This window comes from Castor canadensis, chromosome 8 (assembly GCF_047511655.1).
Source record: "Castor canadensis chromosome 8, mCasCan1.hap1v2, whole genome shotgun sequence".
In the NCBI taxonomy this organism is placed as follows: Eukaryota; Metazoa; Chordata; class Mammalia; order Rodentia; family Castoridae; genus Castor; species Castor canadensis.
In genome coordinates this window covers 142457321-142472448 of record NC_133393.1, presented here as the reverse complement: position 1 = coordinate 142472448, position 15128 = coordinate 142457321, and the positions used below count along the sequence as shown (strand labels likewise).

Below are 15128 nucleotides of genomic sequence, written 5' to 3'. Positions count from 1 at the left end.
GTACCACTGTGCCTAGCCTGATGCTGATTTTTTTTACCGCAACCCCTTCCCATTTTCTTTTTCATGGTGCTGGGGGGTGGGTGGTCAAACCCAGGGCCTTACAAATGTTAGACAAGTGCTCTATCACTAGTGATATCCCCAGTCTTAACTCCTCCCACCTTTTAAAGAAAAAAATCTTAAGCTTTAAAAATCATATACATTTAATGTATGGTAAAAATTAAAACCAATAAAATATATGTTCACTTAAGAGCTGTATGCCATCCCTTCCATCACTCTGATAAAGCTTACACTACTATTTTTCTGTCTGCTTGCATTCGCCCCCAAATCTTTTCAATAAATCCAATGAAACTGTGAGAGAGGGCACTATCAAGGGAGCGTGGGCTAATCAGAAGGTTTTTACCCTTGGATTAAATGCCATCTGGAATAGCAAGACAAACTCCTCACTCCAAGTGAAAGGTCAGCTACCCTGGGAGGACTTCCTCCAGTTTCGTAGAGACACGTGTACATCAGAGTCCCCCTAAAAGTGAGCACATCTCTAAAATCCACTGTTTCAGATTACTGGAAGTTAGAAATCACTTCTGTCAGTGAACACTATCCCCATCACATTAACAGTCTGGAAAAAATGCTACAGCACAAAGACTTCCTGATATTTCACACAGAGGCCTATGTCTCCAGGGGCTTCCTGATCTGGTGGGATTTCCTCTCACCAGCACATACATGGACATGCAGTGTCCACTACGACCTGAGGACAACTAGCCCATCAAAAGTAGAGAATTTGTTTGTCAAGAGAACTTCAATTCATTCATTTATTTATTCAGAGAGTCAACCATTATCAAGTGAGTATCTATTGTCTGCTGCAAGGAAGGGTCTATGGAGAATTTAAAGACTTGGTCTCTGCTCTTAAGAAGTTTAGTGGAACTAGGACACAGTGGATAATTACTGACATATTTGTCAATCTCCAACTCTGCACAACACTCTAATGAGATAAAGATGAGGATTTGGTATTGGAAGTTTGTAAATTGATTCAAAATGAGATACTCTCTTAGATATGTTTTTTGGTGTTTTTCCCAGTGCTTGGGAATCAAACCTGGAACCTTGCTGGGGATCAAATCCAGGACCTTGCTCATGCCAGGCAAGTACTTTACTGCTATGCTACATCCTTAGCCCACAGTGTGTATTCTTGTAAAGCTTCCAGGGTTGATCCTTTCTAAGAAGATGTCAAACTTTGCCCTTGTCCATAGTTAAGTAAAATGAGGCTGCAAATAAGATTACAGTTACTCCAGAATGACTCAGGAGTGCATCTCAGAAACTGCCAATGACAAAAGAGAAATAGCTCCCTACAGACAGTTTTGTTCTTACTGGCAAGCCATGCCTCCAGCCCTTTTTGCTCTGATTATTTTTGAGATAGGGTCTTGCTTGCTTTTTGCTCAGGCTGGCCTGGACCATGACCCTCCTATTTTACATTTCCCTCTGTAGCTGGAATAACCGATGGGCACCATCACACTCAGCTATTGGTTGAGCTTAGGTTTTGCCAACTTTTGGCCCAGGCTAGCCAGGAACTGTGATCCTTCTGACTTCAGCCTCTCAAATAGCTAGGATTACAGGCATGAGCCACTGGTCCTGTGTGGAACGACTTCTTAAAAATATTGACAGGATAAAATAATCTTGCTTCCGTCGAATGAACTAAAAACATTTTTAGTATGAAATAGTATCTTATTCTGAAATAGTTCATTGGCAGTGACAACTAAGACTGGATTTATTTGACCAAAGTGTAATACTTGATATAGTAGCTTGGCAAATAAAGTTAAAAACAGCAAGCAGTTATCCATCAAACCAATCCACTAACAACAAGATATTACAATAATTTATAATTCATAAGCAGTGGTAAGAATCAAGGTTGAAAAGTAGAAGAAATGCATTTCAAGTATTATCTAAAGAAGAACAGCAATATTAATGACCATTGTTGCCACTTCTTGAACACTTACTAAGTCAGACACAATGCTAACCGCCAAGGTGGCCTATAAGTTAGATATTTTTTACTTATTTGCTTTTTGCACTTCTGGGGATTGAACCTAGGGCCCCTCCCATGCCAGACAATGTTTGGCTCAAGTGTATATCACTTGAGCCCCACCCCTAGCCCCCTATATATTTAGTTTTAAGATCTTGGACTATGGATCGAGGCTGACAGTATTCAAAAATCAATTCTGCCACACTGTGTGACCTTGGGCAAGCTATTAATCTCTCTGTGCCTGTTTCCTTATCTGTAAGATGCACATAATAATGGAAGGTACTTCCAAGAGCTGTCTGAGTCCCAAATGAGTACGTGGAAAGTGCCAGACATATAGTTAGTGTTACAAGGGTGTTAGATGTTGTTGTTCTTAAAGCTAAGCCACAGGCATGGCCAAAAATCAAACTCCAGACAAACTCCGCATTTTTAAACACTATGCACATTGACTCAATGAGATCCGACTGAAAATGAGTTAAGCAATAACGAATGTGCTATGTTTCTTGAAGATTTAACAAAACAAAACCACAAATGTATGAAAACCTGAGCAGTAGCCATCAATAAAAGGAGAAGCTCAAAATGGGATTAGCTATGGAGGTGGACTGGTGTGCATTAGAGAAACATTGCACTGGGTCAGGAGAGCAGATTCTAATACCAGTTCAGCAGCCAACTAGCTGTGTGCCCCTGCCTGGCTCTGAACTTCAGCTGCCAAATAAGGGGGCAGGCAATCTGAGGTATCTTCTAGAATTGATATCCTATGATACAATGACTCAACAGAACACACTGTACTTTAAAAATGTACCTTTCATTAGAAGAAAATGGTAGTATGACTGTTGTCACATGTACTTCAATAGATACAATATCTAGAATGTTATTTATAATTTTGGGCAGAGGATGAAAGGGGAATTAAACAGCTCAGATAAGCAACCCTCTTGTATATGTTTAAATGTCATTAAACTATAAACTGAGAAATAAAACTAATCATTCTGATAACACTGTAGTAATTTCTCAAACGCACTAAATCTTTTAACAGAGAAACTGTATTTCATATACGTGTGGTTAATAAATTCTTCAGAATGCTCAGTTCTAATCAAATTACCTTTTTGCCCATGACGACTGCTGAACTTGTCCCCGATCTCTGGCCTCCGTGTCTGCCTCAGGAGCATTTTAATCAGGAAGGCATCCTCAGCATTGGAAGATATCATCACCTTCTCGATATAGGAATCTGTTGCTCCTTTGTAACTAATGTAAAGAGAAAGTCACTAAAACCGTTTTTAAAGTGCCCTTGGTGAATTTATCACCCATAACATATTCTATTTAATCCTACCACAAAATAATTTGATACTCTCATCTTATGCTCTGAAAAATAACTTTCATTTTTAAACATTAAATTCAAATTTTACAATTTCCCTTTTACAGTCCTATACATTTATCATGAGGCAGGTATAGTGTAATTGAATTCTCACAACCATCCCACATTGTTATTCCCTTACTATGACAAGGAAAACGGGTGCTTAGATAGGCTAAGTGACTTCTCAAAGGGTACCTGCCTCATGGAGTAGGGTTGGGATTTGAGTAGAGCCTATTAAATCCAACTCCAAGTTTTTCACCACCTCTTTAATAGTTCTTTAATCTACTCAGCTTTTCATTATTATTTTTTCCCCACATGGTTTGCCTCTCAGAGTTTTTCATACAACAGACATTATGAAGATTCTAGTAAGTGTCCCATCCCTGCAGGCTCTGGACACACAGATAACTGAGAGGACACAGTTCCTATACAAAGGGAGCTTGCCTCCAATGTGGCAGAGGGCGGAGTGTGGCCAAGACATCAGTGGTATGGAGACCAGGAAATGTTAGTCAGTTGCTAGGGGTCGGGATGGTGCAGGGAGGAGAGGTCTGTCAGTATTGCCATAGAAGAGGTAAGCCTGGAGGTGAGACCTGACCAGGCAGAGGGAGGATCCTGAGTGACTGCCCAAAGGAGGATAAGAGGTGATTCCCTAGATATGTGGGTCTGGTGTGCAGGGTGAGGGCAAGAGGCACTGTGAGGACACTGAGGGCAGTCTTGTGTATCCTACCTCACAGACAATAATGTCACTCAGAGTTTTATTCTATTTCCCCAAGAGAGTGACATGGCCATATGAGTAATTTAGAAAAATCCCACAGGCAGTTAATGTGGAGCCAAGAGAGGGGAAGCTTGGGGGCAGGTGAACTGTTAACAATTACTAACAGTCTGGGCAGTAGTGGGGACCAGAGCTCAGAAACAGTAGGAAGGAAGAGCAGGGAGACAAAATCTGCAGGACTTGCTGAACTGGTGTGCATGGCAGGTGAAAGGAGTCAGGTTTGTGCTGCTGATGACTGGCTAAGACGGAGGTGCCCATCACCACTATGAGAGAGACTCAAGGAGAAACCTGTTTGGGGCTGGCGGGGAGGATGGTTCCTATCTAGGTTGTGCACTGCTGACATGCCCAAGAATTAAGTATGGAGGTGACAGTGGTGGTCTCTTTGGAAGAGGGGTTTTTTTGTTTTTGTTACTTTTCTTTTTTTTTTTGTAGTACTGGGGTTTGATTCCAGGGCCCTGTGCTTATTAAGCAAGTGCTCTGTCACTTGAGCCATACCTCCAGCACCAGATGTCTCTGTGGAAGCCTGGAATTCTGCAAGTAGGGGAGCATATTCAGACAAGGTACAAGAGCTACTGGCTTGAACACAGTCATAATCATGCAGGCAGGAAGGGAGGCTGTGAATGAGCAACTAGAGCACAGGAGGGTCTGTCACAGGTGAGGTGGTGTCACAAAATCAAGGGGAGGGGTCTGCCAGTGGTGACAAATGCTATACAAAGGTCATATGTAATTTATCAATTCACCTGGCACTGTGCCAGGCACTAAGAGTACAAAGTCTCAGTTCACAAGACTGGGACCAAGGAATCCACTGAGTTTGGCAAACCTAACCAATTCTGGACTTGTTTATTCACTGCCTGTCTTCCTGCACTTGGGTATGAGTTCCACAGGGCAGGCACTGCTGCTGGTTTTGTTTATTGTGCCACCCCTTGCAGATGGAATACTTCTTGGTACAGTGTTAGTGCTTACAAATATTTCTTGAATGAAAAGAATGCACTGGATGTCTTTGGTGACCTCTCCAGAGCTGTTCAGTGAGATGAAGAGGCAGGAGGCTGGTTCAGAGGACAGGGAGCCAGTGGAAGGTGGAGAAGTAGAAATGGAGATGACCCGAGAAAGGAAGAGGAATAGAATGGTGGCTAGAAAGGAATACAAAGTTCAGAAAAGGCTACTATTTTCCTACAATGATAAATATTTGAGCACATTTTCTAGTGGGGAGAAATAAGGAAAAACAGGTTGAGGGGCTGGTGGGGTGGCTCAAGTGGTAGAGTGTCTGCCTAGCAAGCATGAGGCACTGAGTTCGAACCCCAGTACCCCCTCCACACACACAAAATTGTTCAAAAAACAGGTTGAAAATATGAGAAGACAGAAATAACAGAATAAGGTCTCTGTAAAAAGGGAATTAGGAGTAAGGAGAAGGACAGATGGGCTTTGAACGAAAAAGTTTCCTCCTTCAGGGCAGAAGGGTGCCACCATGCATACCCACAGCTACAGCTTTAAGAAATTTTTTTTTGTGGGACTCCAGTGATAGCATCTGGACTCTCCCTCAAGTGAAATTCCCATTCTCCTTTGTGCTTCTACTCCAGAGACAAGTGCGCAGCCCCCTCCGTACACTGCTGCATTTAACACAGTGCACAAGAGGGGATCTGATGCCAGAATGTATGAGTTCAAATCCTGCCTCTGCTATGTATAGCTATGTGACCTTGGGAAGTCACCTAACTGCTTCTTGCCTCTGTTTCCACACCTTTCTACTAAGCTATTAAGAGATCAGAGCTCACGGAGGGAAAAGGGTAGCTTTAGTAAAAGGTCCAGAACAGTAACTGGTAGAGTAAAAAAGTTCTCAAAGAAGCACTATCATTATGGCAGTCACTGTACTTTTTTTGTGTGGAGGTCTTTGCCAACTGGATGTAACTCTATGCAAGCAAGACTCGTAGCTTATGTCAGTTCTGTACCCCTGGCACATGTGCACAGTGCTTGGCACAGAGAAGGCCTCAACACCTGTGTGTGTGGTGGGTCTGTGAAACTGCCTTGCTCAGTTCAGGAGTCTCATTCTCTTATGCCACTCTCCCCCTCCTTCTGAATTTAGCGAGACCAGCCCACCTTGGCAGGGTCAGATCCCTTGTTCTTTTTCCTAGATGGTTTCTACATCGCAGTATGGTGACTATCGTGGTATTTTATTTCAGAGATGAGAGGAAAGTTAGAAATTAACAAGCCTAACTGCTTCATTGCATAGATGAGAAAATGAGGCCTCCAGGGTTTAAATGCTTTACCCATGTGAGATAATAACAACCAGTCCTAGAACTTCCTATTCTAGAAAGTACACTGGTGAGGCCGTGTTGGAGTCAGTGTGTCTTATTTTTTTAAAACACAAATCTGATGTGTCATTCGCTACAGAACAAATTCCCAACTCTTCCACATCCAGCAGCATCAAGCTGCCCTGATCCTACAAAACTCAGGCCCATTTATGACACATTACTTTCCTGTTCTTTCTACCTGGAGCTCCTGCCTGTCTGGGTCACACCTCATAGCAGGTTGTAAAGTCTACACAACTCCACAGCCTGGTTTTATCTTCTATGCTATGCTGTTTTCATGACAAGTAACAGTATCTCAGATTGGTATTTCTAGTTCTTCAACCTACCAAGATCAAACTTACAATTTTCCTAACCTTTCTATGTCTTACCAAGGCATAACCAATACCTACGTTACGGGCACATCTTTATACTGTGGTTGCTGTGGTACATTACTTCCTTCCAAGGGAATCTGAGTCACTGTGGGCATGGACTTGTTTACCAGCACTTGTTTGTTTTCTACTTTCTCACCTAAGGAAAGGAAAAAGAGTATTTGATATATCATTACCATCTGTAGAATGCAAAGATTGCTTGACTGTAAAACTATGTGGTTAGACTTGAAATCCAGATAGGAAAGAATGAAATGGGTCCACGCAGTGGGAACAAAGCTCATGTGTAATTTTGTAAGCCATTTTTAAGAATCATGGACTAAGACCATAATGTGAATAAAATTAAGAAACTTATTTAGGAGACTACATTAACAAGAGAAATGTCATCTCAGTCAAGCAATTTTATACACCTCTTAGGGTATTTGGACAGGTTTGGACTACTTTATAATTATTTCAAACAGTTATAAGTTACTACCAACCTAACTTGGACAATGAGGAAATCAAAACATTGTTCGGTTTTGCTTTGCTGGTACTCCCATTTCCGCTTTGCATCTATTCATGGTAAGCTCAAAGACTACCTACCTACCATACTTACTTTTCAAGCCACCCTAACCAGTGTTAAGGGTGAGAGAAATTTTCTAGGAAATAAAGGCAGAGAGAATGGGGGGAAGTTGTGTAAGTGTGTCTTGGGGAACCACAGATCAATATATTACTGACCACCCCAGGACCGACCATAATAAGGTATGTGCACGGTGCCTGATCTGCTGACAGAGTGCTTGGTTGGTCTCTCCTTTATTCTGGTGCCCTTCTCAAACCCTGTTTCCACACTTCAGTCAAAATGATCTTTTCAAAACATATACCTAATCACGTCATCACTTTAGGGATCACAATAAAAATAAGCTAAGGCTGTGATGTCTTGCCTAGGCTAGACCCACTGCACCCTCCCTTCCTCCTTTTCTCCAGACAAGACCCTGTGCTCCTGGAAGTCTCTTCCTCTCTTAGGCGTTAACCCTCACCCGCTCTCCAGATCTCAGCCCCTTTCCCTGCAGATGGCCATCCTGAGCTTCCTAAGCAGGCTGGATCCTCCTGCCACAATGGCGTAATGGCTACCCACATGTTTCTTAAGTTGGGTGCAATCTGAAGTATGTTTATGTGCGATCCTTCGATTAAAGTCAGCCTCCCCACTAGTCTGTAAGACCCATGGGGTGTGGGGGGGAGCTGTGTGTTGCATCAATAAATTCATTACAAGTTTGTAATTATAACGGAGCCACACCCTGTAGAGAAAGAAGATTCTAAAGTCAGTCTGTAAGCAAAATCCATAAATTAAGAAATAGTATAGATTCAGGGACAAGATCCTATTCTGATCATTTCCTTAAAATTTGGCTTTTCTATGATTGAAAATTGTAATTAGAATAGATAATTGATATGTAAAAAAATAATGTACAGCAAAACTGACTGGAAGGGAATTCACTGAAAAGGACTTCAATGGTTGAGTCTAGACTGCGGTATAGTAAGTTGCTGTTTCTTTCTGCCCTACTTACCAAATATACAGAAATGAAGTTGGTTAACTTTCATTTCTAAAAGTATACATTAAAGTTTCTTATTTCTTTAAAATTTATTAGTTTTTAAAAGGCTTTTACCTGGAGAACAAATACCATCAGCATCTAAAATTTCATGTCGCCAGATGGGTTTCCTCGTAGCGGCATCCAACACGGGCCCCATCACTTTATCGAAAGTCTGATTGGTGTATCGTTTCAGTGTACATTTAGCATTTTTATATACAAGGCAACGGCCAAAGCCTAAAATGAAACCGAAATTGGTCAAAACTACTAGTAGTTCAAAATACATAATATGAAACTATGAAGAAACATGGATTTGTGCTATTGACAATCCACTGCATTTCACCCTCCCTCAAACCCCCAAACTGTCCTACAATTAGATAATCTAGGGCTGACACAGTCCTGCCAAGTCCTGATACGTGGCTAACCAAGTATCAACCTGTTAACCTGGAGAAATGGCTTAAGGCCCCTCCCCTGTCAACTGTCCATACAAACACAGGCATCTCCACTTTTTTCCAGCAGGAAATCCACAGGCCATACTGGAGCAGTGTAAGAGAAATCTCAGAGTGACACAGAGCCACAAATTAGCATTGGAAAGGGCCTTAGAAATCACCTGCACAGCCCTTCTTTTTCACAGGCACTCTGAGTGAGGTCCAAAGATATTAAGCAGCCACAGACACCCAGCAAGTTGGGAGCTAAGCTGAGAAAAGACCAGGCCCAACCCCTTAGCCAGGATCGTTGGTGCGAAACTTCTGGTGTATAACTTCTGCTAAGTTTCCTTGGAAAATTTTCTCTGATTTTGGCATTTATGGGCAGTCACAAATAAGCAAGCAAACAAATACTTTTTTCTTCCAGAGAAGAAAGAGAATAAAAGGAACACACAATCAAATGATTTTAGTGGGAGAGATAGTTCATCTCTGTCCTGAAGTTTAATTAATTCTTTCAGATTGCATCTATCTGATGGATGAGGGAAAAGCCTGAGACCAACATTAAAAAAAAAAAAAAAAAAAAAAAGCAAAATGGACAGAAGAAAAACCTTTAGAGGGGGGAAATGCTCAACTATGGAATACCTCAAAAACAAAACATGACAACAATCTGTCAATTGTGGAGTTCCTCAAAAGAGCAGTCGATCATTCCTTCAACACTAAATATAATTTCCAAGACTCTGTGGCTTGGAAAAGTAGTTATGCTGAACTGGATTCCCTCTTTAATTTCCTTAGGATAGACTGAGCCAGGTCAAAATTCATTTAGCAGGAAAATATCTCAGGATTAAATGCCAGTGATTACTAATGAAACAAATATATGGCTGTGAAACCCTTAATTACGATTCTCCAACAAAGTGGAACTTTTTCAAGTAATCTGAGTATGTGAGTTTAAAAAATATCAATCAGGTAAAAGTGGATTTCTAAATAAAATTTCAGTAGTCTAATGTAATTGTTTTAATTTGAAGTGACTGTGGGATGAAATAAATTTCTACAACTAGACAGCAGATAAGGATATCTGTATGTCTTTTAGCAAGTCTTTGTCATCATGGCTCCTAGTAATCTGTGTGTCACTATAATAAATTCTGCTCAGATAGCCAGCTAGTTTGGAAACATAATATGATCTTGAAATGTCATACAACAGCCAGTAAATGCAACACGCTAGAGTACAGTGAGAATCTGAACTGCATAACATAGAGAAGTGTTTTCTTCTAAGTGCAAATGGACATTTTATTTACAGGTGGTAGTTTAAAAGCTAGAGGCCATTAAATTGTGTTGCAGTTTCTGACAGACATCACATAGTCTTCAGATTTCCACATAAATGTTACCAGTTAATCAGAAAGGAAAACATCTAGTTTTAAAGTATGGCTGTTTTCATTTGAAGGGAAAAAAAAAAAAGAGGCATAAATTAGTGCAGCCAACATTGATGCCAAGGACACATGTCTAGAAGTACTATTATGGCTGCCTAGCAACTAGAAAGAGGGAAGGGGAAGGCATAGTGGGCATGCCAGGGAGGAAAAAGAGAAACAGAGATTATGAATAGAAAAGTCAGCTTGCAGATCAGGCAACAGCTAGCACATCATGAAGTGGTGGCCTACAAAAGTAAACTGTCATAAAATGGAGAAAGAAAAGCATGACACAACTACATGAGGGTTTGCATAGGTGCATTTTTAACTTTTGTCACTTGGTTAAAAAATACATATACCGGGTGAATTCAAATATGATATATTTGACACATTGTAAGAACATATGTAAATGCCATAATGCACAACGATAAAGGGAAAAAAATTACACAATATATATACACTAGATTATGGGGCTAAGACGTACAATAAGTAATTAGCCTTTCCATCTGGGGGGCAAATGCCCTCTCAAGCAGGTTTGTTCTTGAATATGTTATTCAAAATATATTTTTAATATATTCAAAATACTTATTTTATATATGGTATCCTGGTGGAAAATAAACAAATTCCTGTATGTATTCTTTTTGAAAAACTATCTCAAGTCACCAATAAAAGAAAAAGTTATCACCAAAACACAACTGTCCTGTTTATATATTGTAAATCTGAAATCATTTAAAATTTGACATTATCATTTTGATACCAAGTGATTTTTAAATTAATCAACCTGAAAAAGCACTTTTGGTATTAGAGCCTTGAAAATTCGCTTACCTCTGTCCAAGGAGGCCTTGTTTAAAACAAGAGCGTCTTCAATATCATAGCCACTGTAACTCATCACAGCCACAGTCGCATTCTGTCCAGCTGGCAACTTCTCAAACTCAATCAACTCAATGGTTTTTGTTTTAACCATGGGTTTTTGTGGGTAGGCTAGTAGATACATGAGAGTATCAATTCTGTTTCGCTGGTTGTATCCAATGGTACCTTCAATGATATTGAAGAAAACAAAATGCAAAATTCTAATTGTATGAAACAATTAGGTAGCAACCAAAACAGATAAAGCACATTAACTTTTAATTAAAATAAAGAAAAATTTCAGGCCAAACATTTCAAGAGCAATACCCACATGGTGGCTACTTTTTTTTTTTTTTAAAAGCCATTTTCTTCTAATGTTTAAAATTCTACGAATTATTATCAGGGTATACCAATCTAAATAGTTTTAACTTTTTGGACTTATATAATTGATCCTGACAATTTCTGTTGTCACTGCTTAATTTCATAAGTATGTCCACAAATCTTTATTCTATTCCAGGCCCATTTCTAGTTGCTGGGAAGAGGTGATGGGAGAACAACTTCCAGTATCCATGGGTGAAAAACTTACAAGGTGGGACAAAAGATATAGCTCAAGCGATAGAGCACCTGCCTAGCACAGGTGTGAAGCAGTGAATTCAAACCCTAGTATCTCCCTACACCGCCCCCCCCCAAAAAAAAACCCCATCATATTCGGTATGAAAAAGAAAATGGGAGAGAAGAGAAGAAAGAAGAATTCAAGTGAAGGCTAAGAAGAATAGATTTGTTCATTTGTTTATTCTTTTTCTAGGCAGTTAGTAAACATCTCCCCTGTACTAAACAGTGGAGACAAATGGAGAGAGGCAAGGTCCCCTCTGCTAAGGAAGCTAAGGTTTGGTCCAACCAGAATGGCTCTTTCCTCCTCAGCAATCAGCCTTTCCACCTGATGGGTCCTTGGAAAGGTGGTACTGGGTTGCTGTCAACTGGAAATCAAATCAGAAGGTTAACCCTTCCTCTCTTGTCCCATTAGAAACAGACTGGGATCCATGGGCTGCTTGAAGAAAAGTCTTCCAGCTTGTGGACATACAGTTGATCCCATGTAGACTTAAAATTGGGAAACTCAGGCCTGCCTGACTGTTGAGGTTGTATGGGGACTATCAAGCCTCTTTAGCTTCTCCTGGGTATCTGTTTTCTCCCCATAAGCACAGAGGAGTTAAGAATAGACATTAGCATTAGGAGGAAGAAGGCAGCCTTGTCTCTCTTGTGCATAGGCCTCCATCGTGACTCAGGCACCCACAAACCCTAGGGTAGCTATGTGCCACTTAACGGAGTTACAGCCTAGGATAAACAGATACTAAAGCTCTATTTCCCTTAAATTCTCCATATTTATATTAATAAATCAATGTTGGTCTCAACTGAATAGCTAAAAATTATTCAACCAACAAAGATGATATGGTACTCTTTTTGACAATTACTATTGAAAGCGGTAATAAAATCTGTGGGATATACCACAGAAATTCACCTAGAACAGAACCGAGCTCATTATAATGCTCAATAAATGTCATTATACTTTTAATGACAGCAAGTATTTTTGCCTAAATTTCTAGAAAAGTTACCAAGATTCAGTAGAAAAACAGGTAAACTGAACCTTATAAACTTTTTGTTGAGTCTGCATGATAAACTGCCAACTAAGTTATGTTATTTTAGTTCCAACTAATAAACTGGATGTGATACCTGGCAATAGATCACTTACTGCTTTAAAATAAGATTACTGCTGCTCAGATCGTGGTGAAGTTCACTGACAAGTTTGTCCTTTTTCATGAAATTCTTTAAAATTTATGTTGCAATTTAGCTCCAATTGTGTATCTTACCCAGCTTGAGACTAGGTTCTGGCAACGTCCCACCAGGCTGCCAAACGCATCTTGTGGAAGTTGAGACAAGCATTATCATGCAACAGGGGAGCATAAATGGCTGTGCCTCTGAACGAGGGCCAAAGGCCTGGATCCTCCTATAAACCGTGCTACCAGGCCCACAACACAATTCTTGGGCATTACGACTGACCACAAAGTGAGGGAAGAGTAAAATTGTTTAGCACATGATTGGGCTTATGATCTCATCAGCAATTTTTCTTTAAACACTTTTTAAAGAACTTATCCTGTGGGAGCATTCATGTCTACACATTTTTAGCAGCACAATGGGTGTCTATATTAAAGTATGATTTATAAACTATGATTTCTGTATCACAGAACTTTAAAAAGTTATCAGATCCTGCACTTTTATAAAAACATGAATGGTTGATTATTTTGCTAATAAGCAATTTCTTGAGAACATGTCATAAGAAATTAAATTTTAAGGCTTGCCTACGCAAAGCACATGCTCAACCTAGAAGGCTCTCCTCACTATGTTCAGTTTCCTTAAAAAGGGCTCACATACGTATAAAATAATAAACACAGTGAGAATATCTGTATGCTACTCCTATTGCCCGATTCCCTGTAACTAGTATGCAGTAACTTCCTTTTCTTACTACTCAGGACATAATCTTTCTTACAAAGCCATATTTTCTTGATAACTTTCTTAAGTCAGAAACTGGCATGGCTAATCATTGTTGTATGTAATCATTATAAAGCAGTTGACTTCCTCCACTCAAAGGGTACAAACTGATGGGTCCTGACAGACACACCCCTGGGAAAACATTGCTACAACCAAGACCCAGAGCATTTCTAACACCTCCCAAAGAGGTTTTCATCTGTCTGGGTCTTAGTAAACCACTGATTGTGTTTTTTCTCTTTGTTTGATTTTTGGTGGGACTGGAGTTTGAACTCTGGGCTTCATGTTTGCTAGGCAGGCACTCTACTGCTTGAGGCATACCTCCAGCCCTTTTTTGCGCTGGTTATTTTGAAGATAGGATCTTGCTTTTGGTCAGGACCAGCCTGGACAACAATCCTATTTTACGCTTCCCGCTGTAGTTGGGATGACAGGTGCCCACCATCATGCCCATTTTTTTTCCAATGAGATGGGGTCTCCTAAGTCTTTTTGCCTGGAGTGCCCCGGAACCATGACCCTCTCAATCTCAACCTCCCACTTAGCTTGGGATGACAAGCCTCCAGGCCCAGCTATTGGTTGAGATGGCCAACTGCACTAGCTGGCCTCAAACTGTGATCATCTGGATCTCAGTCTCCCAAGTAGCTAAGAGTGCAGGTACAAACACAGGTGCTGGCTTCCATTAATCATATCTTTCATCACAATATATTAGCTTGCATTTTCTATAATTTTATATAAATTCAGTCATATATACACGCATGATTTATTTCATTTAGCATAATGATTCTGAGGTTCATCCACATGGTTATGTGTATCAAAGGTTGCTCCTTTTTATTGACGAGTAGGAGTCTATTGTATGAATATACATTTTGTTTCTCCACTCATTTGTTTTTGGTTTTAAAGGTGCTATACACATTCACGAGCCAAATCTCTGTGTGTTTTCATTTCTTTGGGTAAATACCCAGGAGTGATATTTCTGGGTTGTTTGGTAAGGTATGATTAACATTAAGGAAATGTCAAGGTATTTTCCAGAGTGATTATACCATTTTCCACTCCCACTAGCAATGCATGAGCCCTTTGGTCACTCTGCATCCTCATTGACATTTAATTCGCCAGTCTCTTTAATTTTAATCATTCTAATATGTGTGCAGTAGTATCTCACAGTACTTAAAATTTGAATTTAGGACAACTAATACTGTTAAACACAGTTTGACATATGTATTTATGGGTCATTCCTATTACTTTGTAAAGTGTCTCATTTTTTGTTGTTTTGCCTATCTCTTAATTGGGTTGTCTTATTACAGAAGAGTTCTTTACATTTACTAGATACATACAAATCACAAATACTTTCTCCCATTCTGTTGCTTGCATTTTCATATTCCTAACAGTGTCTTTCAAAGAGCAAAGTTTTAGTTTCAAGACATTCCAGTTTATTATTTTTTCCTTCTTACAGTCTGTACTTGTGTATCCTAAGAAATCTTAATCTAACTCAAGTTGTGAAGATTTTCCACTGATGTGTCCTTCTTCAAGTTTTATAGTTTCAGCTTTTACATTTAGGGATATGATC

General features: G+C 39.9%; 1 protein-coding gene across 4 annotated transcripts in view; it reads right to left on the bottom strand.

Annotated features, from left to right (window-relative positions):
- Polr3b (RNA polymerase III subunit B) overlaps positions 1-15128 on the bottom strand; it is a 117197-nt gene that overhangs the window by 32458 nt on the left and 69611 nt on the right. For all 4 annotated transcript variants that reach the window (XM_074084293.1, XM_074084292.1, XM_020184475.2 and 1 more), the window contains 4 exons: positions 11006-11215; positions 8434-8592; positions 6818-6935; positions 3105-3247 (listed from right to left, as the gene is read on the bottom strand). In XM_074084293.1, coding sequence (XP_073940394.1) covers positions 3105-3247; positions 6818-6935; positions 8434-8592; positions 11006-11215 — 630 coding nt within the window. The remainder of the gene's footprint in view (positions 1-3104; positions 3248-6817; positions 6936-8433; positions 8593-11005; positions 11216-15128) is intronic.